The sequence below is a fragment of the Opisthocomus hoazin genome, chromosome 6, assembly GCF_030867145.1.
Source record: "Opisthocomus hoazin isolate bOpiHoa1 chromosome 6, bOpiHoa1.hap1, whole genome shotgun sequence".
NCBI classification, from domain to species: domain Eukaryota; kingdom Metazoa; phylum Chordata; class Aves; order Opisthocomiformes; family Opisthocomidae; genus Opisthocomus; species Opisthocomus hoazin.
Window position 1 is genome coordinate 14283995 of NC_134419.1, and position 26036 is coordinate 14310030.

The window sequence follows — 26036 nt, forward strand, 5'->3', positions numbered from 1 at the left end:
CAGTGCTTTTTCAGCTTTCTAATATTATTGCCTTACTTAGGATAAATTAAAATGTGCTAAGGATATGGATTAAGATCATTTACCCCAATTAACCTCAGTAGCAAGTATGGGCAGTAACACGTGCAGTATGTTAATCATAATTGCTTTCCTCCTCCTCTTCTATATGACCTCCAGATAGTATGTTTTGAGACAAGTAGAGGCTGAAGTAATGATGCTACCCTTCTTGCTAGGCTAGGTATAAGGAACCTTAATCACATTTTCTACCGTTTTAGATGCTTGGCTCTGATCTACTCCAGTTTCCGGGGTGACCTTATAGCAGCCTTCCAGTACCTGAAGGGGGCCTACAGGAAGAAAGGAGAGGGATGTTTCATAAGGGTGTGTAGTGATAGGACATGGGGAAACAGCTTTAACCTAAAAGAGGGCAGATTTAGTTAGATATTAGGAAGAAATTCTTCACCATGAGGGTGGTGAAACACTGGAACAGGTTGCCCACAGAAGCTGTGGATGCCCCCTCCCTGGAAGTGTTCAAGGCCAGGTTGGGTGGAGCTCTGAGCAACCTGGTCTAGTGGAAGATGTCCCTGCTCATGGCAGGGGGGTTGGAACCAGATGATCTTTAAGGTCCCTTCCAACCCTTACCATTCTATGATTAATGAGGCACTGGAAATTATCTTTGATTACTGCCGTCTCAATTGCTGTTCTCATTCCTCATGTAAACAGAGCTTCTTGTATAGAGAGGTTGTATTCTCTATTCATTCCTTAGCTACTGTGGATATAAAAAAAGATGTGGTTTAGAAATAGGTTTGCTTGTCTTTGTTGTGGAAAAATGTGATTGAGATCACGCTTGAGAAAGCTGAGATGCAGTGGAGGTTTCAGTAAGCATTTTGGCAAAATCACAGCCCCATTTTTGTGTTTATAGACACAGAACTCTGAATTTCTAGTGGTAGCATCCGTGCAGCCCGTAACATTCAGTCATGCTGCTGCTTATGTGGCATTTTAAAAGAAGACGTTGAAAGCAGTGCTTCAGTGATTAAAGTTCACGTGTGCAGCACTGTACAGCGTTACTCTCTCTGTGCTTGGCTGGTAATATGGAGAGAGAGAACAGCCATCACATAGTCTGCTCCAGTTATGCTGTAGTCTGGAAAACCATCACCACATTAGCAAGACAAGCTACAATTTCCAGTAAAGTGTATAAAACTTGTCTGAACAAATATATCATCGTCCTTGTACTCGTCTAATAATCAGTATAATGAAAATGGTACAGTCTTTCTGGAAATGCATCAGTGTAAAGGAGTTTCTAGGAGCTTACTTTGTTGCTGTTGCATTTGGCTAATAGATTTTTTTAAAGAGCATAGAAAATACATATGCATAAGTAAAAGCTGCATCTTTTTTATACTTGGTTGTCTAGATAAATGACTAAGCAGAGACTGTCTCTGCTTTTAAGTCTGATAGAATTCTTTTTGTTTATATATTTACTTTCCTTGAAACATTATTACTATGTCCCATTATTAATTAACAATTAATACTAAATTTACCCATCTGTGGGTTGTTGAAAGCTGTTATGGACTATAGTAATTTTGTTGTGTTTTGAGTAACAGGGCAGTTTCTAGGTTTGATACATAACCCAGCCACTTTTTAAACCTGACACTCTGAACTGCAGATTCTTTTCCCATGAAATCTAATGTTGTTTTGCCTTACCAAGAACAAAACTTGATGTCATTCCACTTTCACAAATTTGTTTTCTGGGTACATGGCCAGATGGAAAGATGTGTTATGGAATCAAATTAGCCATTCGAAGAAAAACAGTAGAACTTGAAGCATGATTGACTGGTGTATAAGGAGACATTATAAAATGGGGTGGTACAATTAATTGCATAGGAAATATAGATCCTAGCTTCTAAATGGACTGTAGAGCACTTGAAATACAGGCGCATCAATTGCATCTAGATTACTGTGACAATGTAGCTTGACTGTCTCTGGCCAATTAACTTGGAGTGGTGATAAAAACTGTCATATTAAAAGAAGTGTTTGATATGACACAAATAACATAGCTGGTGAATATTACTTAAGCAGTTTTGGTGTTAGGGTTCAAGGGGAGAAGAAAAGCTAAATGTGAATGAATTCAACACACTGACTAACCATTAATTGAAATCTGGTAGGCACGCTTTTGAATCCTGGCACCTGGTAGTAGAAAAGCATTTGGGACCTGATTTCTGGTTCGTGTATGATACCCCACTCTTCACCATGAGGCGTCTTTTTGGTTTTATTCCAAGTTAAAGAAAAAAGTGCTAGAAAGAGTTAAACTAGCCTGAAGCTAAAAATTGTTGCAGCTTATTATAGGACACTGAGCACTATCACACTTCCCACTGACTCTCTCAGATGGAGGCACATATGTGGGCTCAGACATGTGCGCATAAGATAGAAGCAGGTTTCTGAGACAGTTATGCAGCTAGGCTAGGTGTTACAGTAGTAGGTGGTAATATGTTTATCTCCCTTGTTGCACTCTTACCTCACTCAGTTAGCCTGAACAACATCAGTCTTTATTGAAAAGTACATTATTCAGGAAGACATTAGAATCAAATTTGCATTGCTAATATATATATAAGAAATTCTACTATGTCATAGCTTTTCTATTAAATAGCCACAGGATAATGGCTTACATGACTCAGGCATATGATAAATGTGACAGCGTATAACAACAATAAACACATTCACTGAAATTTTAAGTGTTCTTTAATTGACTTGATAAATCATAGAGATCTTTTAAAGATTGCTTTTTTCTCACTTTTTAAATTCCACTTCACACAAACTAGCAATACTAACTTCTGTTGAATTTTATGACCTTTGGACCATTTGTATTGCATGAGATGGCATTTACAATAATTTATTATTCTTTATTGTTATTTCAGAGGAAATACTTTATATGCTTGATAAGGACAATGGTAGAAGTTTCATCACTGTAGATGGGTCTTAATAAGACTAGCTCTTTATAGTATGTTATTTTTCAGTATATCACACACATTTTTTTCAAGTCCATGGACCATACATGAAAAGAGAAAAGTTCTGTTCCCATGCTTGTCAAGCTATTAAATCAAAATAAAATGCAAAAACTCCATTAAACATGCACATTACTGGCACATTTGTGTTCAGTTTTAAAGCACAAAAAATTGACTTACTCAGAAGCCTTAATTCCTAAAGTATCATTGCGTTCTTTTTTTTTTTTTCCCCCTGGTGATTTTGTATTCAATGCTTGTTAAAATACTTTGTTTGAAATGCAATGCTTTCTAAAATACGTTTTATCAAAATCTTATAGACAAAACGCACTAGTGGTATAATAAACTCAATGCTATCGATGTTGTTAAGTGACATTCTTGAAACTCTCTGGTGTCAGCTCTGTAGCTTTTAAAGAAATGTTTCTTTCTTTCTTTTTTTTTTTTTAAACAATAGCGAATCAAAGAAGGTAGCCTAATGGACCAAACCAAAATGGTCTGCGTGGGTGATCACATAGAGACTATAAATGGAAAAAATGTGTCAGATTGTCGTCATTATGAAGTTGCCAAAATGCTAAAAGATCTGGAGAAAGGTCAGAAGTTTAAGCTGGAGTTGATAGAACCTATGAAAGCATTTGGTGAGTGACCTGACTGTCCAGTTCGTTCGCTGGATATCAAAATCCCAAGATTGCATTACATTGTAAGTTTGTTTTCAGGTTGCAAGCCAGGTGTCCATCCAAGGTAACATAACCAATACAAAAAACTATATTTTTCTTCTGTTTTGTTTTGTTTTTTCTTTGAAGTGGGAAATTTATGAATGGATTTTCTTCCATCTGGCTGCCTCAGCCTGAGTCTCAAATGCTTGATTCCTTTGCCACCACATGACGATGCAAAGCAAGTAAAGGAATTTTCTCATACACACAGTTTTAAGGCACGCATCACTTCACTGATGTGCGGATCCTCGAACCTCCTCTTTTCCTTCATCGATACGTAATCCCTGTTCATCTGTCAGATTTTTCTATTTCTGAACCCTTTATTGGGGGCTGCGCGCTCAGATGCAGAAGGGTGCTGCAGAAAAAACTGTCTAGGATTCCCGGGAGCACCTCCTTTGCTGCATGCCTGCCTGCTGTCCCCAGTTTTTTTGTGGATCTCTAATCATACAGCTCGTATACTCAGAATTAGAAGAAAGCAGTATGGCAAAGCTCTGTCCCTACCTTCTACCTACGTGCTGTGAGAAAGTGATACTTATATGGGAGGAATGCATACTTACTGCTAATCCTTATGTATAATAATTTTATGAATGTGGTAAACTAAAAAAAACACCAAAAAAACTAGACACAGAGTTTTAAGTTTTATTCTGTCAATTTCTTACATCCCCTCTCGAATGTAGTATTTTTCTGTAATAAAAACTTCAAAATACTGCTAAATTAGAAGTGTGTATGAATCCTCGTGCATGCCTGCACTAACAGCAAGTTAAAAAATGCCATCTTCTCCACAGCAGCAGAAATTTGAAATGTTTATTTTTCAAATCTTTTTTTGACTGTTAGTAGTTTACAGTTGCTGTCATACACCAGTCTTGACACTTGGTGTCAGAATAGCGGCAGAAATTGAAAATGAGAGAAGTGTGAAGGTTTCTTTTTGCCTTTGGTGTTTCTGTGAAGAATGAGGGTTATGAGCTAGTCTCTAATGTGTTTGGATGCAATGTGACGCTCCTGTTAGATAAATGTGTATGTTATACATTATGCTAAAATAGTATTACATGTGTATAGTATTGCAAGTAGTAATATAGGAATACCTTTTAAATACAGATGTATAATGTATTCAATGCTAAATGTGTTACATAGTCTATTTGTAAAGACTAGGGTAAATCAGCATTTGATTGATGACTTCAGCCATTATTTTAATAGTAATTACTTCAGTCAGGTGATTAAGATACCTTTTAGTCTGCTTGTGTTGTAGATAAGGAAACCTGCTGATTCCATGGCAATACTTTTTATCTGACATTGAATTGAGAGGCAATCAGAGCTTTTTATACAGTTCTTTGGAGGATGCACATGATTTTTTACCCTACAATAATTAATTTACAAGTTGAAGTGCCCAATAGGTTAGAATATCCTGCCTCTACCCTGAGGTGCACTTGGGCTTTAGGCACAAATTTATATGGAATAGTGTTTAATCTGCAGCGTGCTGAGAATAGCCCCAGAGATGACAAACAAGATCCAGATCCTGCTTGACAAGTAGGTGCTGAATTCCTGTTAGTTTCAACACAAGTTTGTGAGAATATAAAAATAAGAGAGAAGTCTCTGTGTGAAATTACTTCTAGTTTTCTTCCTCTTAGCAGAATGTGAAATAAATGTCATGTGAAATAAATGTCATTTACTGGTTGGATATCTTTCTACTGTGGGCACACAGGCTGCCTCAGCTACTCCAGCCAAGACTTGGAGTACAAAATTAAAGAGCTGTCTCAGTAAGATTGGTCCTTACCAGTCACAAACTATCCCTCTTCAAAATGGTGAAAAATCAATAGAAACAAAATAAAGGTAGCATAACATAAACTCTAAATTATGTGAATATGATTAATAGTTTCTGTGATGGCCAGAGAGCTTTGGTCTGAAGTGTTGCAAATAAAAGTTGTGTCAAATCATGAGTTTTAAGGTGCTAATGGTGACAAAACTAGGAAAATATGTGTGTTGTATAAGGAATTATTTTTTTGAAACGAGTCTAGCAGAAATTATGATAACGTAAGGATGTCTGAGACAGTCCTTGAAGCAATAAAAAGATTAACGATAGGTGTTGATTCTAAGTATATATGTAATAGACTGTGCCACATCTATTTGTTAGAATATAAACAATTAAAATTTACTTTTCAAGACTTGATCAGCAGAATAGTCTGGATTTTTTACTACTTATGCAATAATGATGAGTTGGAATCTATCTGGACAAAGTGAATATAACATGTTAAAGCCTTGCCTTCAAGGAGAGCTTACTAGAAAGGCCTGCTATTAAGAGGATGAATAATCTGGTAGAGAAAACTGCACAGTTAAGAACAGTTCTGCAAAATTATCTCCTCTCTTCTAGCATTTTACAGATTATCTGTGCAACTCCCATATCAGTAAGTAGACTAAAACCTTGCCACTCTTGAATGTAAAATAATGTCGTAGAACAAGAAAACCAAATCTTCAATGATTCCATACTCTATTTACTAACTGGAGTGCCCTTACCCACGATTAAAGAAGGAAAGCTGAATTCAGGTAAAAAAAAACTTTGGGTAAACTGAGATATTCTTGGTAGAGATTTATCGAGTGTGAAATCATGACCTCGGTGAAACCAGTGGAAAAACTCATGCAGATCTACTTAGGGACTTCTCGCCTATGTGACTGCTAATAATCAAATAGTTAGCTCAGCGTGGCTCATCATGACCAGTTTAGCAGTGGTGTTTGCACCATTGCATCAGTGAACAATCGAAATGTTGCAATACTAAACCTGCTACATAATCTGCCTGTAAAGACCAGGATAAATCAGCATTTGGCCAATCACTTCAGCCCTTGTCTTAGTATTAAGTACTACTTTTCTGTAGAACAGGGAAATACAATTATACAAAGTGCGTATATAAAGTTGACTGCAATAGGCCTGCATAGATACATTAGTTAATGGAAGTCCTAGCTTCAGTGCAATCAAATGGATATCAAAGTTTAAAGACAAGAAATTGTCAGCAAAGCTATATGTAGCGTACAATTAATTTATAATTAAACTTTCACATATGTCTAAAAGTTGATTAGAATAAAAAGTGAAGGTAATGTAACAGCCAGAGCAGATACATCATATTCTGATGTATCATATATTTAGTTTTGTTTGGTATTCTTTTCTTTCTGTTTTTGGCTGTTATGTCTTTAGAAAAGCTGGAACCAAGGTCCAAAGGTGGAACTCTGCCAGAGGCTAAAATCTCCAGAGGGAGAGAAACACTTCGGCTGAGAACCAAGGGCCCTGCTACTGTGGAACAAATGGTATGGTTATCTTGGGTCCCTTCAATAGTTTAATCAGCTAGCACCTGATTTATTCTTCCCCAAGGACGATAAGGTAAAGTAGGAGGGAAAAAGATGTATGTTATAAAGCTTGTGGGACTTAAGAAGACTGCCTTCTGCAGGGAGAAATGCTTACATAAAGTTGAAGACTGGCAGGGATAGGATGGAACTGGGGAATCTGGAAACAGAGATCCTCTATTTAGATGTCATGGATTACATGGATGAATTTAAGGTAAATTAGACCATGGAGTGTTGAAAAGAGGGAAAGGGGATGGGGAAAGGGGAGGGTGGCTGGAGTGTACTGCAAAGTGTACGGGACTGGTGTAAGGGTTGTTGCTAGGAGAGGCTAATAACATACATTGACATGAATATGTGTGAAACCACGATTGGGGTCTGGAGGAAGAAATGTTATTTATTCCATGTTCGTGTAAAGCTGATGAGGATTTGAACAAGATCTATATTGTCAGGAGATGTAAGGCCCCTTGTTTAGTGTGAATGTGTCAGCTGTGTGGCTTGACCTTAGGAGGAAGGCTCAGGTTTGTGAGAAGAGGGAAAGGGAGTGGGATAAAGTGTTTTACGTGTGGGTTTTGTAAGTCTAGGTGGCTAGGATAGGAGTAAGGGTAATCAGTGGTGAACTGATGGTTATTTTGAAATCTGCATAGATATAATCATACTTATGCTCTTTTTCTCCCTGTATTTCAACACAGCCAACTGAAGTTGAAGAAAAAGCAATTAAAAAAGTGGATGAACTTCTTGAAACGTACATGGGGATAAGAGATATTGAATTAGGTGAGTTTTTAACACACACATTACTACAAGATTAAATAATTTCTCATTTTCTGCTGTCTAAAATTTATTGAGTACTTTAGTTTCTGGATGTAAACAAACCAAAATTTGTCCAGCATGCAGTCCCAAAAACTTGCCTGTATGCCTTGCAAATGTGTGTCTGATAAAAGAAAGAATCTCTCGCTTATCTCGCCTTATGATGTAATTAATTAATCCTCTATTCTTCCTGCACATTATCTATACACTATTGCATGAATTATTTAGTGGTTTGCCATTAGCTGTCAGCACTGCATTCTTGCTGGCATACATTTTCTAGTGGAGCTCGTGTGTACCACATTTAAGGGTTGTTAAGGCTAAGCATATCTATTTGCCTTTTTGCTTTTTTGCCCCTTGGCTTAGACACATCAAAGTTGATCATGAAAATTTGAATCTGAGGTCTTAATCGGTGAAAGGGCAACTGTTTAGCAAGGGAACTGACAGAGTGATTGCACGAATTTATCAGATTCTCTAAAGCCTGTGTTCTGAAGAACATGGGAAATTTTCCAGAATATTTACTAGCTCTGACAATCATCAATTTATAATGAAAGAAAGTATTCAACCCCAGTGTCATAAGTTCGTTAAAACTGCACCAAACTTTTCCTTGCAGCTGTTGCTTCGCTCTGCTAGTCTGACAACAACTGAATAGGAACTTCTGTTTGTTTGGGAGGAAGCTGTAGTCTAGCTGATGAAGAAGTGCCGCTGTAGCCAACTGTGGCTGGGTGTAGTCCTCATATGATCTTATGAACTGCTAATACTGAGACAAAGAGGAAGGTATTTATTGTTATGGTAATATCTAAAAAAATCAGCCAAGAGTTAGGAAAGGGTAAGCTAAATGGAAAGTGATCTTGAAAAGAAAGCTTTTATGAGAGAGAGGTGGAGGAGGCAAAGCAGAAGAGAAAGTAGGTCTGGCATGAAGCTAAGGGCAAAGCAGGAGGGGTGGACAGGCAGCAGTTAGCACAGAGGAACGAGAACAACAGGAGATTGTCTGAATAGCCAAAAGTCCTTTGTTGGCTGCTCCTACCAGCAAGTGTCTGATCGGCATCTTCTGCTAGTTTTCTCAGAGGAAAAATTGCAGGTAAAGTATTATTTGTCTCCCAGCCTAAGGTAGAGGTGGGCTTCCTGGCACAGAAGAGAGAGTGGAGCTGCCCAAAACTTCTGAATTCTGTTTTGTAGGTAATATCTAAACTTTCCAATTCCCAGAAAACTAAAAATTCTCAAAAATTCTGTTTCCAGCCGCTCTAATATATGATGCCCCTGCCATGTAATATGTTTCTGGGAGCCCTGTGTGGTGCTGACCCTCTGTTGAGGTTAGGGAGGATCCTGTGTCCTGTCGCTCTCCTGCAGCCTTCGCCACTCGGGCTGTCTCTGGCACAGGCTTCAAAGCTCCAGAGTCTCATGCCAGTCGTCCCTCTGGGAGCTGTTTTTGTCCCGCAGCTGTTGCAGTTCCAGCTCAAGCCGGGCTTCTGGAGGCTCCTGTCCTTGCAAGTTAGCTCCAAAGTCCCCAGGCTCCTGGCCCTACAGGAATAAGTAGCTACAGGTGTTCGGGTTTTGGTGTCCGTAGCCCAGAACGCTGAGATCCTAGGACAGACCGTGGTTTCTTGCAATGTTGAGGTGTGCTGTGCTCTGCTTTGGGACAGGGGAGCAAGTTCCTGTGGGAACTAGTGTTTCCTGTGTTTTTGGCTTCTCAGTACTGTAACGGGAGGGCTCTTGTAAGTAGACTGGGGAGTTCAGTTTTCAGCACATACAGCTGAGCTGATTGCCAAGCACCTGGTAGAGTTTTCCCACAAACTCTTTGATTCCCCCCACCCCGGAAGATCTAATGTCCATGTTTCAGTATGTAGTTCGGAAATTTTCAAAGAATGCCTTAAAAGAACACTCAAAGAAGGAAGAGGTCTTTGTCCTCAAAGAGTACTCTCTTCTTCCCAGGTGGGTGGTTGTTTTGCCCTTCACCTCTTGTGTCTCTTCCTCCCAAAAAGGCAGTGAAATAAAGAGAAACTGCCAGGAATCAAAGACTACAGCATTCATGTAGCTTTAGTTTGCACCTTTGAAGCCATTTCCTGAAGTTCAAAACTTAGAGTCGAAGGCCCACAGTGATAACAAAAAAAGAGTTTTATCGTTTTTAAACAATTAAACAGCTCTAGGACTCTTTAGGAAAGGAGAGCTAATCACCTGTCACGAATCTGTTCAATTAACATATGTCAGTTTTTCATATACTGGATGTGATCAGTCACCCATGAAAATGAAGTATGAGGAAAGGATTCATTCAGAGAATGCCAATCACCACTCAGCTAGAAATTTCACTCATTACTCAAGCCAGATTAGTTGAAAATGCAAGTCATCACAATGCGACAGCCGACAAGTGATTAAGATCTTAATCATTGCTCACTCCGGTGCAGTTCTGTTTGTCAGAAGCTTTGGATGTCAGTTAATATTGCTCTTTCATCTCCATTAAAATGACAGTTCCATGGTATGATTGAATTCTAAAACAGTGCCCCAGTTGTAAGCCAGAAATTAGAAAGAAAGGAAAGAAAAAATAATGTAAAATTACAGACAGAATTAAAGATGAGATAAAGCCCTTAATTTTTGCGTAGTTAAGTATCTTGACAGTTTCAAGAATGGTTGACTAAATCTACACACAAATCCCTAAGCTGGAGCAAAATGCTTGGAAATCATTTAATGGAAATGCATACACTTACTCTTTTTTTGGAACAATTTTTATTTTCAGAAATCTAAGTGCTGTTGAGATTTACATACCTGCCTTTTGAATGTGCTTTTACCTTTTTACCTCTTCACTCTGTTTTACTGAAGACTGGACTTAATCTGCAGAAGGGACACTTGGCTCTGGAAATGTATCCCCCAGCCATTTTATGGGCACATTAGTAATTGGGCCAAAGCTTAACTTCAGCCTTCTTTAAAACATAAATACACCATTGAGAGATAATTCAGGTTATTTTAAATCCTGTCAGTGCTTTCTGGGAAAGGAATGTGAACAGTTGATTAATAGCAGGGGCTCGGGAAGCAGTGTTAGTGCATTTATTTTTATTAAATCAGTGAAGCTTGAATTGTTATGGACTATATTTGATCCCAAAGATTCTGGGTGGGATCTATGGGATCCTGCCCCAGAATGCTACTGATGGAAAAATGATGGCAGAAGGGGTTTCCTGTCCAACTTTTTTCTTTCAGCGTCTTTTGGGTAGCTCTTAATCCACTGATATTTTGTTCTGTTTTTACACTTTGGGGTGATTATTTCCTTTTATTTGTTCCCTATAATATTGTCAGATATATCTTTGCATATTCTGCATCTCTGTTTAGAAGAATTTTAAATCTAATTCTCCACTTCTGACTTGGTTTTTCAAACTTAGCACCTAGTCAAAATGTCCTAACAGGTTTACACTTTTTGTCACCCAAGCTTCTTCTCTTGGTTCACTAATCCAACCCAGCAATATTGGATAGATGTTTTTATGTTGATGTGCTTTGACTAAAGTGATATTCTCCCTGAATCTGTTGTTTTCTGCTCCTCCTGTCACCAGACTTCATTTCCCAAAGAATTTTATTGTATACATTCTGGGATATATTGTTTATGACTTTTCACTTACTCTGAGAGAATAATGGGAGTTTTGTGAAAAGAGAAAGGTAGCAAGTCTGGTTCAAGAAGAAAACATCTCCACTTCAAGAAGAATTAGTTATTAGTACTTAAAAAATTGTAATTAGTATTTAATAAAAAGAAACAGGAAGAAAGGATATTTCTAATGATTCCTTGAGTGCCAGATCTGACAATGTTCAACATGAAACTAAAACCAAGTCATGTTAAACACTGGAAAGGGCAATGACATGCTTCGTTTTCTGTCATGTCATAAGGAAGCTGAATGTGAATTTTAGCTCTTAAAGTGTCAGGCCACAATAATAATATTTATTACGTTTTGATGAAGGCAAAGTTTCTGATAGCATTACAGCTCAATAAATACTGACATTTCAATTAAGACCTCTGGAAAAGTTTTTTTAGAAGTTGCAGGATAGGATATAGGTAGCAAAACCACAATGTAAGGTAAATAATAACAATGGCAGGCAGATAGTGGCTTTCATGGCTTGTGCTGCATGTGTCTATCAAAAGTGAAAATAAGCATTTTGTGAAAGATCTTTGAAGTTTTTTAAAGGGACTAGGTTTAAAAAGCCAACATACTACTTTGTTCATATTCTGGGAAGCTTGATACTGAACTTCTCAGTTAAAGTTGAGAAGACTTCTAATCCCTTTCATCACTTTTTAAGTTTGAACTTTTCCCATTTTATGTAAAAATTTCTCAGGTATGAGAATTGCCTGAAGTGAGATTTAAAAAAAAAAAGAAAAAAAAAATCTGAAAACAATTGGGCCTATTTGGAGTGCGGAAAAATATTCTATTGAAATAAAATTCCTGTAATCACTCATTGTGCAGCTGTTAGAAGAAGCAGCGGGGGAAAGGGAGGGGAGTGGAGGCAATTTGACATGGAGTGTCACCCTCTGAGAACCAGTAAAGTTTTCTTCAAGTTGGCAAGTATCCGCTAAATGCCTTGGCAATCAGTAGGTTTTGATGTGCCTTGGGAGTTATGGATTGCAAATGTTATTGTGTAAACATGCACGCTGTGCGCAGCTGTGCCGCCCAAGGGATGCTATCCCGTGTCCCTCGTAACTCCCCAGGGAAATGAGAATCCATGTGCTGGGCACGAGGCTGGGCAGCTGTAGTGTTCCTGTCTGGGTGAAACCGGTGAAGTATGGTTTGGCTTTGCCCATCCATGCACATCAGCGGTACAGCTTGCGTGTGGAAGTCAGGAGGGACAGCTTGCGCCTTGCGCTGGGAGCTGCTGCACCGCTGCTTTTGCACGGCAGTGACATTCGGACTGCTGCTTGACTGGGTTGAAAGTTGTCTTGATTGTTTAAGTTCAGTGGATTCTGTTTTCCAGTCTGGTAAATCTCTAATAAACTATTTTTCAGGTTCTAGTTTATAATTCAGGAAACTCAATCTTTAAAGAAAATTGTGTTTTAAGTAACATTTTATGGTAATGACAGTTTATTACTGTCTAATTCTGAGGTTTCAACTAGGGCAGCTGGACTGTAATGTAATGCTGTGTTGTCTCGTTTGATTGCTGCTGTCATATGGCTCTTTCATGTATCTTGACCAATTATCTAAAAACTGTCTAAATTCCTTGTTCCCACTCTTTCTCTTGGAACATTTGTCTAGATCCTCACTCTGTTCCTAGCAACTTCTGTTTAATATCGTGAGTATCTAGACCCGTTTGCTCTTGTGTCACCTTGTGCAGCTCTTCTCTCTTCAACCCTCTCCCAGTGTCTATATAGAGTAACTTCATATCCTGGTTCATATCCAGAGATCTGTGAAATTTAAATTACACCCTTCACCTCATTATCTCCATGATTGCTCCTCTGCAAGTACCTTCTTATGCCACGATGGCAGGGGATATAGGGTGGCGTTGATAGGACAAATATTTGTCGTCTGCTTGTCGGGAACAGGAGTCCCATGTTTAATGCCTGTTTCCCATCCAGACTGCTCTGACTCAGTGTTTCAGGAACTTCACAAGGGGCACAGAAAGAATCAACGCAACAGGGATAGGGTTTCTGCTGGCAGGGAAATAGGTCTTGAGAGTCCTTGAGAACCACTAGTGGTGCTTGAGAAGCTGGGTCACACTTGAACTGTCTCGGTCACAGCAGTTTGTCAAGATTTACGTAAATTTTCCTGATACTGGTTGATGTAGTTTGAAGTCTCATGTCTGGATGTAGTTAAAAGCCACTGAAGGTGAAGGGCTCTGGAGCAGAGGCTCGCGCCGAGGGACCTTTTCTCCAATGGCGAAACTGCAGCGTCAAGGCAGCAAAAGCGCCAGGAGAGGAGACCCCAGCCCCCCCGCCGAGCGGGAAAGCCAGAGGTGCCAACGAGCGGCAGCTCTGACTCAGCAGGGCGGAGTCGAGTGTGACAGCGGCCAAAGCCCCTCATAGATAAGAGCAGCCCCCAGGGAGCGCGGGCGAGCAGAGGCGGCACAGCAGTTTGCGCGGCAGTTCGCGCAGGCAGGGCGACCGGGGAAGGCGAGCGGGCAGGGCGCAGACCCCCTCCTGGCTACTCAAATAGTGGGCATCGCCCATCCAGGAAATAGTAAGTATGGTTACCACCCGTGGTAAAACTGTTGCTCGAAGGAGTGTGGGGACCCAGATAGAGGCCCCACGCAAGAACGTGGGTGTCCAGGTCTCTGGCTGCAGGGAGTGCCTGAGCCTGGCGCTCGTACCGGAGGACAGCAGAGACAACTGCTGTGTTCGGTGTGAGCAGGTGAATGATCTGCTCGGCCTGGTGGCAGAGCTGAAGGAGGAAGTGGAGAGGTTGAGGAGCATCCGGGAGTGTGACAGCGAGATTGACTGGTGGAGCCGCACCCTGCCATCCCTGAGGCCAAGGCAGCAGGAGGCGGCTCCATGAGAAGCAGAGAACCCCCTGCCCTCTCGCCACTGAACAGAAAGAGGGGACCTAAGAGATGGGGGGGAAATGGAAACAGGTCCCTGCTTGGGGTGGCAAGTGAATGCCCTCCTGGCCTCCCTCGCCTGCCCAGTTGCCCTTAAGCAACAGATACGGGGCTCTGGAATGTGAGGGACCGGCCACAGAGGATGTGGGTGAAGGTGAAGCTCCAGATGGGGCCTCATTAGGGCTGAATAGAGGGGAAGGAGAATGTCCCTTGACGTACTGGCCACACTCCTATTAATGCACCCCAGGATCCCATTAGCTTTCTTGGCAGCCAGGGCACACTGCTGGCTCATGGTTAACCAGGACGCCCAGGTCCCTCTCCGCAGAGCTGCTCTCCAGCAGGTCCACCCCAAGCCTGTACTGGTGCATGAGGTTGTTCCTCCCCAGGTGCAGGACCCTGCATTTGCCTTTGTTGAACCTCATCAGGTTCCTCTCTGCCCAACTTTCCAACCTGTCCAGGTCACGCTGAATGGCAGCACAGCCTTCTGGTGTATCTACCACACCTCCCAGTTTGGTGTCATCAGCAAACTTGCTGAGGGTACATTCTAACTCTTCATCCAGGTCGTTGATGAAGAAGTTGAACAAGACTGGGCCCAGTACTGACCCCTGGGGGACACCACTAGTTACCGGCCTCCAACTAGACTCAGCACCACTGATGACAACCCTCTGAGTTCTGCCATTCAGCCAGTTCTCTATCCACTTCACCGACCACTCATCCAGCCCACACTTCCTCAGCTTCCCTAGGAGGATATCATGGGAGACTGTGTCGAAAGCCTTGCTGAAGTCAAGGTAGACAACATCCACGGCTTTCCCTTCGTCTACCCAGCCAGTCATGTCATTGTAGAAAGCTATTAGATTGGTCAGGAATGATTTCCCCTTGGTGAATCCATGCTGACTACTCCTGATAACCTTCTTTTCTTCCACTTGCTTGATGATGGCCTCCAGGATAAGCTGCTCCATCACCTTTCCCGGGATGGAGGTGAGGCTGACTGGCCTGTAGTTCCCTGGGTCCTCCTTCTTGCCCTTTTTGAAGATTGGAGTGACATTGGCCTTTCTCCAGTCCTCGGGCACCTCTCCTGTCCTCCAGGACCTCTCAGAGATGATGGAGAGTGGCTCAGCAATGACGTCTGCCAGCTCCCTCAGCACTCGTGGGTGCATTCCATCGGGGCCCATGGATTTGTGGACGTCCAGGTCACTTAAGCGATCCCTCACACAGTCCTCCTCGACCAAGGGAAAGTCGTCCTCTTTGTAGGCTTCTTCTCTTACCTCCGGGGCCTGGGATTCCTGAGGGCCAGTCTTAGCGCTGAAGACTGAAGCAAAGAAGGCATTCAGTAGCTCTGCCTTCTCCGCATCCTCCGTCACCAGGACACCCGCCTCATTCAGCAGCGGCCCCACGTTGTCTCTAGCCTTCTTTTTGCTGCTGATGTAGTTGAAGAAGCCCTTCTTGTTGTTTTTGACATCCCTTGCCAGCTTCAATTCCAGGTGAGCCTTGGCCTTCCTCGTCGCATCCCTGCATGCTCTCACCACGCTTCTGTACTCTTCCCAAGTGGCCTGCCCCTCTTTCCACATTCCATGGACCTTTCTCTTCTGCCTGATCTCCACTAGAAGCTCCTTGTTTAACCATGCAGGTCTCCTGTCTCCTCTGCTAGATTTCTTTCTCAGTGGGATGCATTGCTCCGGTGCATGGAAGAAGTGTTGTTTAAAGAGCGACCAGCACTCATGGACCCCCCTGCCTTCGAGAGCCCTGGCCCATGGGATTCCTCCCAGTAGCTCCTTGAAGAGGGCAAAGTCAGCCCTCCTGAGGTCCAGGGTTTTGTTCCTGCTTATCGCTCTGCTTCCTCCACACAGGATCCTGAACTCGACCATTTCATGGTCACTGCAGCCGAGTCTACCTCCAACCTTCACATCCTCCACCAGTCCCTCCTTGTTTGTTAACACAAGGTCCAGCAGCGCGCCTTTCCTTGTTGGTTCCTCCACCACTTGCATCAGAAAGTTACCATCGATGCTCTGTAGGAACCTCCTGGATTGCGAATGCCTAGCTGTATGGTCTTCCCAGCTGATGTCAGGGTGGTTGAAGTCCCCCATGAGAACCAGGGCCTGTGACTGTGAGGCTGCTTGCAGCTGCCTGTAGAAGGCCTCATCAACCTCCTCCTCCTGGTCAGGTGGCCTGTAGTACACACCCACCATAATGTCACCCTTATGAGCCTGTCCCTTAATTCTAACCCACAAGCTTTCAACTTGTTCCTCATTTGCCCCCAGGCCAAGCTCAATGCATTCCAGTTGCTCCCTCACATATAGAGCAACTCCCCCACCTCTCCTTGTTGGCCTGTCTTTCCTAAAGAGTCTGTAGCCATCTTTGACAGCATGCCAGTCATGCGAGTTGTGCCACCACGTTTCTGCGATGGCAACCAAGTTGTAGCCGTCCTGCTGTATAATGGCTTCCAGCTCCTCCTGTTTATTGCCATGCTACGTGCATTGGTGTAAACACACTTGAGCTGGGCTGTCAATCTCACCCCTGGCCTTGGCACTCCAAGCCTAGGCTCATCCCTAGTGAGCTGGGCAATATCCCCTTCCCCCTTCGAACCTAGTGTAAAGCCCTCTCAATGAGCCCCGCCAGCTCGTGGCCAAGAATTCTTTTCCCCCTTTGAGACAGCTGAGTTCCACCTGTTGCCAGCAGGCCCGGTGCTGTGTATACCTCTCCATGATCAAAGAAGCGAAAATTTGACTGATGGCACCAGTCCCTGAGCCACCTGTTAACCAGGTGAGTTTTCCTGCCCCTTTCAGTGCTGTTCCCTGCCACTGATGGCATGGAGGAAAACACCACCTGCGCCCCTGATCCCTCAACCAATCGCCCCAGTGCCCTGAAGTCCCTTTTGATGGCCTTGGGACTTCTTTCTGCTATCTCGTCCCCGCCAACCTGCATTACCAAGAGGGGGTAGTAATCAGTAGGCCGCACCAGACCAGGGAGTTTCTTCGCAACATCCCTAACCCGGGCCTCAGGGAGGCAGCAGACTTCCCTGTGGGATGGGTCCAGTCGGCAGATCAGGCCCTCTGTTCCCCTCAGAAGGGAATCACCTATGACAATGACCCTCCTTTTTTTCTTAGTTGAGGCAGTCGTAATTCTTGGGGCTGTCTGACTCGTTCTAGGTAACCCCCTGAATGGAGCCTCACCTTCACCCACATCCTCTGTGGCCGGTCCCTCACATTCCAGAGCCCCGTATCTGTTGCTTAAGGGCAACTGGGCTGGTGAGGGAGGCTGGGGGGAGATTCACTTGCCCCCCCGAGCAGGGACCTATTTCCATTCCCCCCCATCTCTTAGGCCCCCTCTTTCTGCTCGGTGGCAAGAGGGTAGGGGGTTCTCTGCTTTCTGTGGAGCCGCCTCCTGCTGCCTTGGCCTCAGGGATGGCAGGGTGCGGCTCCACCAGTCGATCTCCCTCTCACACTCCCGGATGCTCCTCAGCCTCTCCACTTCCTCCTTCAGCTCTGCCACCAGGCTGAGCAGGTCATTCACCTGCTCGCACTGAACACAGCAGTTGTCTCTGCTGTCCTCCGGTACGAGCACCAGGCTCAGGCACTCCCTGCAGCCAGAGACCTGGACACCCGCGTTCTTGCGTGGGGCCTCTATCTGGGTCCCCACACTCCTTCGAGCAACAGCTTTACCACGGGTGGTAACCATGGCTAGAATATCTCCTGGAAGAGCGATGCCCACTACTTGAGTTGCCAGAAGGGGCGGCTGCACCCTGCCTGTCACCTTCCCCACTCGCCCTGCCTGCGCGAACTGCCGCGCAAACTGCTGTGCCGCCTCTGCTCGCCCGCGCTCCCTGGGGGCTGCTCTTATCTATGAGGGGCTTTGGCCGCTGTCACACTCGACTCCGCCCTGCTGAGTCAGAGCTGCCGCTCGTTGGCACCTCCCGCTTTCCCGCTCGGGGGGGGGGCGGGGGCTGGGGTCTCCTCTCTCTCTCTCGGCGCTTTTTGCCGCCTCGCCGCTGCGGTTTTGCCACCGGAGAAAGGGTCCCTCGGCGCGACCCTCTGCTCCAGAACCCTTCACCTTCAGTAGCTTCCCTTGCTTTTGCACAATTTGAACCACCTGGCTGAGACTTCCAGAAATTACTTTGATCTTTTTCACTTCCTAATAGCGTAGGCACAAACTTTCCCAACCTTGAGGTGTGCTATAAATTACAGATTTGCTTTTCAGAGCTGGAGGCAATAATAACTGAAGCAAACTCATGCACTGAAATTAGTTACTCTTTAGTTTGGATGGTATGGAAATACATGTAGATCCAAGAAGAAGAATAATGTGGCTCACAATGGACGCCTCAGTCACTTATACTACCCGGAAGTGGTTTTTTGTGTTAAAAAATTAAGCTAAATTTAATTAAAATTAAATAAAATTGAGCTGAAAAATTAAGCAAACCTACTTGAGGTCGTATGGTAGTTTCTTGAGAGCATGACTTCTTTCAGGCAGTTGCAACCATACTGTGTCCAATACCTAACAAACCAGATTGTAATTTTCTCAGTATTTTACATAACGTATTAGTTGAGACTAGTATTTGAATTCTTCCTTCCTAAACTAGGGTATTCAAGTATTTTCTCTAGGCCCATTTGTAATTACTCCTTTCTAAATGCAGATCCTGCTCAACATTTAAACTCATAAAAAATGGGTTGTTACTAGCAAACCCATACTAGCTTGGCTGCATGTATCTGTTATGCAGGCTGTATGTTGTTTTCCATGTTCAAACCCTGTGCCTTTTGGCGCTCTGTGAAAAACTTGGCCACTTGAAACTCTAACTTGCTGAGATCATTTCTTCTTTGTTTAGAGGAGAAAAACTTTCAGGTTTGCCTTTTGATTGTCTGCTTGAGCTCAGCAAGTTCATATCAAACTCACTGAAGTTGGTGATGAGCTGGCATGGGTCTTGTTATCGCAGAAGAGTTGTGCTTAACCTTGTTTTTCAACCCATGCTTCATGTGCCTTCAGTAAAGAATACAGAATATATTTTAGTAAGATTAATATGAGGGTTCGTTGAATTAAAAATTGAACCTCTGCCAAATAAACAGAAGAATAAATAACGAGCACTCCAAGGAAGCTCTCATGTTTATCACAGTAGTGTGTAGCTAGTGTGGGGAGTTTTAAGTACATAATTCCTATTGAGTCTGACATTCAGTAGGTAAGCTTTATATCTCCCTGACCTTACCTGGCTTTGAAAATAGACATTCAGAAACTATCTTGGCCATATATGTTAGCTGTCACTTTCATGATAATTACATTATTTTGTTCTGTTGCTTTTTAGCTGCAACAATGGTGGAAGCTGGAAGAGACAAGAAAAACCCAGATGAGTTTGCAGTGGCATTGGATGAAACTCTCGGAGACTTTGCATTTCCAGATGAGTTTGTCTTTGATGTATGGGGAGCAATAGGTGATGCTAAGCAAGGACGACTGGAATGAGAACTGTACGGTTCATAAATCCCTATTTGAAACTACAAATTATTTTCAAATACGTACATCAGAATTTTAATACTTTTATTGATAAGAATCCAGGGTGCGGTGTGTAACTATTCTTATCTGAGACTATTTTTTGCAAAGGAGGGTTTCTTGTAGAAATATGAAGGTTCTGACAACTGGATGTTTAAAACATTTAATTTACATGTAGAAATCACTGTGAGTAGTGTGTCAAGGAGACGTATTTATAGAAACATTTCATGGAAATCAGGTATTTTTTATTGTACATACACTTTGATATCAATATTCTGAATCTCTTGTTTAGAAACCTACCTGGCCAGACTCTAGTTCCCTAGTCTGCTGTTGTCCTTACATGTTCACATACACGAAGAGCTGCTTGACCTGGACGTAGTCTTTTCTGTAGACAGAGCTGGGAAGAAGCTACTCTGTTTCTGAAGAACCTGAGTTCAGGAAAAAAGACACATTCCTGTAAAACATGAGAACTAAAATCTTTGAATGGAAAAGACTTGCTTTCATTTCAGTCATAATACATAATACATAACACATATTTGGGTATTACTGAGGTAAGTATAGTAGAATTGCTTAAACCAGGAAACTGCTGCTTTATTCAGTTGCCATAGTATTGCAATAGGAACGGCATAGGAAGAAACAAATGTTAATTTTGATTACTACTCATGTATTTGAATAATATCTGTGATCTGGCACTGGAGACTATGGTTTATGACTAAGTGCTGAATTGATCTTTGCGTATGCTAAATGATTTGCTGAGATCTTATGGAGTTCCCCTCCTGTGTGGTTTTTTTTCAACATGGCAACATAGGAGAGACATTGAAGGTATTCAGACCTAGAAGATATTATTGTAAAGTCACCAACAGTTGCAGTTTGGATGAAAATGCGTGCCTAAAACCTGAAGAATACATTAAACTAGTTTTAGATGTTAGGATTTCCGATCTTACTGTACATAAGCATTTATTTTAACTGAGAATATTTTACTAATAAATCTCAGATTGTTAAAAATGAGCTGTCTCGTTTAACACATCTGCTATGCCTGCATTCATCCTTCTGTTCACTCTGTATTTAATGAAGAGCCATGCAGTAAGCTTTGGGTTTGCTCATAACTAGATTCTTTATCAGTTTTTACTGTGATTGGTTTTAATCAAGACAGATATTTGCTCATGTGTATAGAAAAAGCTCCTTTCAAGTGATTATTATAGCCAGGTAATATTGTCTTGAGTGTCCTCAGAAATGAAATTGAGCAAGATTGTGGAGCCTGACCTGGAAAGGTGTTACAGTTTTTTTAGTGGTTTTATATTTGCATAAGCATATAAAATAATAGGTATTACAAAAGGTTTTTCTAAATCACTACCTAGTTACTTTTCTTCTGAGGAAAATGTCTTTCACTGTCTTGCAGAGATCTCTTTAAAATAAAGACTATGCCAATAATTTTATACGTTCTATGTCAATGGTGTTTTTCGTCTAAAACCATGACACTTTGAAGTGTCATTGAGAGAACAGGTCCTCATTCTCTTCACTGTGTTATTCAGGAAGGGTCTGAAACTCTACTTCAGTCTTTTGCATGTGTTTCAATAAGTGAATATTTTTTTGAGTTATGAAACATTACATGAAGTCTTATAAATACTGTTCATTGATCTTTCAGTGGGGGTAATCTCCAATTTTATAAATGCTGTTGTGAATATTTTGTGATTTAAGGATGAGCTTTCACGTACTATAAATATTCCTCTGTATGAAACGAGTAGTACAGAGCGGTATGGAGGTCATACTTTTTTATTGTATTTAACAAGTTCAAAGGTATCAAAATTTCTCTTGATTGTACCAGTGCCTCTTATCACTCGTGTGGGATGAAATGGATATGTATCTTCAAACAGGTGTAATCATTATCGATTTCTATATGTAGAAATACACATAGATATAAAAATTTAGACTGTTCTCAAGTTATAAGAAGTAAAAAGATACAATTTTACAAGAAAAATTGAGTTTTGGTAAAACTTGAAAATAAAATTAAAGAAACTTTGTAAGGAGATAGTTAAATTTTATACATCCCATTGCTCAGCTGGGGCCATGAGGTTGTATTAGTTTGAGAAAGAAGTGTAATTTTAGGACAGAACACAAGGTGGGTAGTGTTTCTCTGTATTTAATAATTGCAAGTCTGAGCCCACAGTCTTCCGCTGTGGGCTGAATACACTGTCTTGCACAAGGCTACTTTAACTAATGCACTCTTGGTAATGAAGAGTTAAAGTATTGTGGGCCATATCATTTATTCTTTAAACTTCTCTTAGGTGAGAAGGAAAAATGAAATGTCAAGAATTCTCTGTCAGTTTTAATTTTTTTTATATAAAACTCAGATTCAGATTTTGTGGAAATTTTTATGTACACTAATGTTAGTAACCAACATGCCCCTGATTATAAAATCAGTTGAAGTTAGGAATTCCTTCTTAAACTGCAAAAAAACCCCATACTATTGAAGAGTCATGTTATAAAATAATACACAAAATGTTACCTGTAGCAGATAACCCCTCATGTGTTTTCGCTGTTCTTTTTATTCTGAGAAATTAATGTGCAGTCAAGTTATCCTCAGAGGATAATTTGTCTCATTACACTGATAAAATAGCAAGATGAAAACAATCACTAAAGGTGTAATTCTGCACAGAGCTGTTGCTTGTCATAGTGGCCTATCTTTGTGGAGTTTATTTCAGAACAAAGTTTTAAATAGTGATTGCAATTTTACTAGCATTTACTGCAATAAAGTATGTCGATATATCTTAATAATTTTTCTGAGTTGTCATTTATGCAGATGCTACTTTCACCATATAAGACATAATGGTACCACTATGCAATTTAGTAATTATTTACATTTTCTAGGTATGCATGAGTTGTCACATGAAAAATCACACTACCTTAAAAAGTACGTAAATACTTCTTGCTCTTTGTAATGATTTGTGTAGTAATTTAATATTGTTTTGCTAATGAAATACAGCCTGCAGATCCCTTTAAAACCTGGTCAATAATGACAATAAAGGTTTTGCATGTGTTGTAGGGTGAAAATGGCATGGAATGTCACTACAAAAATCTCCCAAATTCACATAAGTACTAGTTCCAGTCAAGAAGTAAGAAGTGCTGGTCAGAGTAGGACTATAAACATCTTGTTAGTGTGTGTTGCAGGTGATGGTTGATGCTGGTGAATACTCCTCTCAAAATCAGGGGTGGATGAGACAAGATAGTAACTCAGCCTGAATGCTATTTTGAAACTGATGCCTTATTCTTACGATTTGGTTCTTATAATTTGATGCACAGTTTGCAGGGAGCTGGCAGATCTATGCAATTGTTTGTGCCTTTACTTCCAGGCTTACTGCTATAATCAAGGTGACAGAAAATACACCACTGTTTTTCTCTCTAAGCAAAAGTCTTTAGGTGCAATAAGGGGATTTAATGAAATCTGGTGTTCATAAAGCTCTGAGCTCGTAATCTTAAAAATATGATGAGTGATCAATATTTCACACTTTCAAAGGAACTAATTTTGCAAATTACAGATATATCTTTTGAGAAACCTTTAGTAGGCCAGATGTTGCTTCAGTTAAATTTAGTTTTATGCAACCCTAGTCATAATACAGTTATTATTTAGATAGCTATTAATATAATCAGTATATTTCAGAAAATCTTGTCTGCTGTGCGGATTTTCATCTTGATTTGAATAATGCATATATTCTTATTTCTGTATGTCATTTTCTTCACAATTTGTCTATTTCCTTTTTATTGAGATAAATGTAATACAAGGCTTTGAAAGTCTTGTTCTTTGTATTTGAGAGTGAAATCTTAAAGTTAAGCTCATTGATAATATTTTGTTAAGAAAAAGCTATCAGGCAAGATGTAAAGCAGGGTATAAAGCTTTTAAAGTGCTGTCTGTGATGACAAAAAAGCACGTTGTACATTTTTTTTCTGCTTTTTAATGTGAACTTCTGCTACTTTTCAAATTGCATATAATTTTTCATGGAAACAGCTCTGAGAATTTCTATTCCAAAGTCTGAATATTATAGTAAAATGATATATTACTCTTAGTTTTCTTTCTGCCCGGAGATATTTCAGAACAATTACAAGTCAGGGCATTGACTGTTTGCCCTTTTGAAATCAAATGCATGTTTGCCATGAACTTCAGAACTCAACTCTAGCAATAAGAGCTTAATCTGAAATTTATATTCAGCATTGTTTTCTTTTCCAGTATTCTGACTCCTTAATGTCTGTAAGGCATTTTTCCCTTAGATGTTGTTATACTTTGAAAGATCTGTGATTTAGTTTATGAAAATATGAACAAATTTACAGGCTTGGAAGTGAAAGATAGGGAAATTCCTCAGCATTTCTTGAAGATATTTGTAAATAGTAACAGCCTTTGATTAAAAACTATGCAGCCTGCAGCACAGGCTTTGTCCTCAGGCAAGATATATGCGTTGTCTAAGATTCAAGAAATGACAACTAAAAAGGAGAAAAATGCATAAATAGAAAGAAAATGTCTCTTTTTTTTAACGTGCACTGGCTTTAAGTAGAACAACATGAGGTCCGTAGATTGAACAGAAGCGACTGCCTGGTGTGTTTAGGCTGCCCTATCTCTCAGCTCTTGTTGCTTGTAAACAGAGAGGTTGTGAACAGCTTTTTCAGTTTTGTTTAAATATCAGCAGTCCTTACCTAAATCTCTATTGCTATGTCAGAGCTCTTTCAGGAAAACATAGCTATTGATTTTGTAGCTGACTCGTTAGTCTGTGGGGTTCTCCCAGTGCCCTGAGAACTAATGCAGATTTTCAAGTTGTCATAAACTTAATTTTACTGTAAAGTATCTGAAAGAAGAAAAATCAGGGAGAAATAAATGTCTGCTGCTCTTTGAAATGAAAGGGTATCTGGCAGTTCCACTTTTTAGAGTCCTTGCTGCAGTTCTGCTGCTGCAGTAACCTGTGTGTAGGATGCTGAAGAGTAGCAGCGAAGATGATAGCTGGTGGTAAAATCTTTTGTCTGAAAATCATGCCAAAACAATCGCCATGTAGTAAGAATGCTTTGTAAAATATTAGGGAATCATCACTGTAGAAAAAAGAGTAACTGCTATTCGGAAGGTCAACAAGTAACCTGAACTTGTGGCATAAGGTAGCAGTTTTCCAAGAGCTCAGATGAAGAACATGACTGACCATGGGAAGAAGTCCAAACCTTTCTTCCCAAATCTTGGTCTCGCTTCCTTTGATCTTGCTATCCCAGTCGTGTTTGCTGAGTGTGGTCATTGGAAATTGATACATAAAACTATGTGCAAAGCACAGGATCTCACAGCAGGGCGGACAGCATAGGGGATCAGAAAAGGAAAGTGGGTTTCTGCGCATAGGATGAAGTGTTTTGTCATAGCAGTTATGAGGATAGTCATTTGCTGGTACACGTGGGGAACTGGTCCTATCTTCCTTCTCTGCAGTTTCCTGACATACCAGGCTGGCAGGGCTGTACATGAGTGAGTAAAGATGGGAGAGCACTGGCTGGATATTGTAGTTTCTAACCTTTCCGGCTGCTAAGGGGGATTGAGTCTATGGGTCAGATGAGCTAGTTCGGAGTAAGTCCCTGACACAGGATTAGTGTGGACTTTGGGCACTTGGCTCAGAGGGTTTTGGTTAGCAGACCTGCTTCTGTCGTTCCTGGACTGCTTGCCAAGGTGCACCCACTATCCTGCCCTCTTAATGTTTACTAGGAATGTGAGCTCATGAATGTAGCATAGAAATTAATGCCTAATGAGTTTTGTAAGCCTGGGTGTTTTATCTTGGAAATTAACTGTAATTTTTTCTGTTTGGAGGGAGACAGGTTTGTCTGAACCTAAAGGTTACAAACAGCAGTCCCCAAAGCTTTTCTCTAGCTGCTGCACATCTGAACTTCTCACAGAGGTAGAGAGAATGAAAACAAGATTCGTTATAATATAAAAAATTTTGATTACTAAATTTGCTTTATATTGACTTGTTTTTTCCTGTCTTCTTTTGAGATGAATAGTTAAATATTATTAATGTTTCTTTTTGCAACATGAACTGCATTAATTAACTACGTAAAAGAAATAAGGTATTTGAATTTCAGATGAGCTCTAATTGCAGAAGCGTATTGCACCACAATACTTGACAATATCTAAGAATGCAAGTTTCTGCTTGTTAAAAAGATTGTTTTATTAAGTATTCCCAAATCTTTATCTTTTTAATAAGGAAATAAGTTTACAGGATGGTGAACAGTG

The 26036-nt window shown here is 41.0% G+C and overlaps 1 protein-coding gene across 2 annotated transcripts in view; it reads left to right on the plus strand.

Moving 5' to 3' along the window:
* GIPC2 (GIPC PDZ domain containing family member 2) overlaps nucleotides 1–22570 on the plus strand; it is a 31814-nt gene extending 9244 nt beyond the window's left edge. For both annotated transcript variants that reach the window (XM_075424775.1, XM_075424776.1), the window contains exons 3-6: nucleotides 3445–3625; nucleotides 6882–6991; nucleotides 7717–7798; nucleotides 19614–22570. In XM_075424775.1, the coding sequence (XP_075280890.1) occupies nucleotides 3445–3625; nucleotides 6882–6991; nucleotides 7717–7798; nucleotides 19614–19768 (528 nt within the window). In that variant the 3' untranslated portion in view covers nucleotides 19769–22570. The remainder of the gene's footprint in view (nucleotides 1–3444; nucleotides 3626–6881; nucleotides 6992–7716; nucleotides 7799–19613) is intronic.
* Nucleotides 22571–26036: the final 3466 nt, after the last annotated feature.